Raw genomic sequence first — 1,199 nt, 5'->3', positions numbered from 1 at the left:
CCAGGGGGAGTACAACTCTCATCCGCTTCACACTACAGAAACTGGGGATAAGCTCCAGCCCTATTGTCCCACCAAAGGTGAACTAAAATGATGAGGCATGAGGTTTTTTTTTGTTTTTTTCTGTAGCATGTACATAATTAAATACATATTATTTAATGCCACAATTTGAAATGTTTTCGTTATTTTTTTCAGACTGCAAGTAAAACAGAAGTTAAGAAGAAATCTGGTGAATGAAACCAAATATCACTGCAACAGCAACAAACACCTTTTTAAATTTCATAATTTTTTGTACTAATGTATGTGTATGACTGTTCAGACACACAGTGATAGGCTAGACTAGCTTACATCAGCAAAGCTAATCCACAGAAAAACAAGCTATTGCAAGAACCTTCAGCACTCTCATCTTATACATGCAGATGAGAAGAATTAATAATGGGCACTCCCTGTTCATCGACCAACACAACCTAGACCCAATTTGTTGCATGAATTTGCACATTTGTAAGTTACCTCACGATTTAATGTGGTGGACAGACTAAAGCTATAGCTTTAACTGGTTTTCCAAGTAGCGAAGACTTGAAGAAAGGGGTGCTGGAAGTAACTGAATGAGATATGTCCACACATTGCGCGCCATGAGTGTTAGGTTTTGCGGACACCGTCCTTATGCATATATCCACTGTTATTACTATCATTAATGTCTTTACTATTACAGTACTACTTTTTTTTAAATTCATTGAAATAAATATTAGACCCTGAATCCTTGTTTGTTTAGGTTTGAACAAGTTGGCTTATATTAAAGAAAGGGATGATGATGATGAGATTGGGTTTCATGAAAACTTGTTTAACTGTTTCAAAACCATTTCTTGCCTAGTTTTTGCATTACCAAGCCAAGTGAGGCGTGGCTGGTGTTTACTAGCTGGCACAGCTAATCTGGTACTTACCACTGACAAAAATAACAGAAGCTGGATGGCTTAGCAGGGGGCTTAAAGCTTATCCACTGACAAAGTCCAGACAATAATATTTCTTTGTGGTTTAATTTTTCTCAGCTGTACACCGTGTGTCTGAATATACTATATTGATTTTTTAAATGTTAATGTTTCTTGAAAAAAGGGTTTTCGTTAAGCAATTTATGGAAAATACATTTATTTACTTTTTTTGTTATTAATTGTCAAAGTATAGACACAAGAAGAAACAAAGATAAA

The 1,199-nt window shown here is 35.4% G+C and overlaps 1 protein-coding gene across 1 annotated transcript in view; it reads left to right on the top strand.

The window, feature by feature from the left end:
- Positions 1-736, top strand: part of LOC117101100 (erlin-2-B-like) — a 30,018-nt gene extending 29,282 nt beyond the window's left edge. The window contains exon 13 of the mRNA XM_033240972.1: positions 193-736. Within this exon, the coding sequence (XP_033096863.1) occupies positions 193-234 (42 nt within the window). The 3' untranslated portion in view covers positions 235-736. The remainder of the gene's footprint in view (positions 1-192) is intronic.
- Positions 737-1,199: the final 463 nt, after the last annotated feature.

Source organism: Anneissia japonica, unplaced genomic scaffold (assembly GCF_011630105.1).
Source record: "Anneissia japonica isolate Jap-2015-1 unplaced genomic scaffold, ASM1163010v1 scaffold4054_len1135799_cov195, whole genome shotgun sequence".
NCBI lineage: Eukaryota > Metazoa > Echinodermata > Crinoidea > Comatulida > Comatulidae > Anneissia > Anneissia japonica.
Note: the sequence above shows the minus strand (reverse complement) of the source record. Positions and strands in the feature narration are given on the sequence as shown.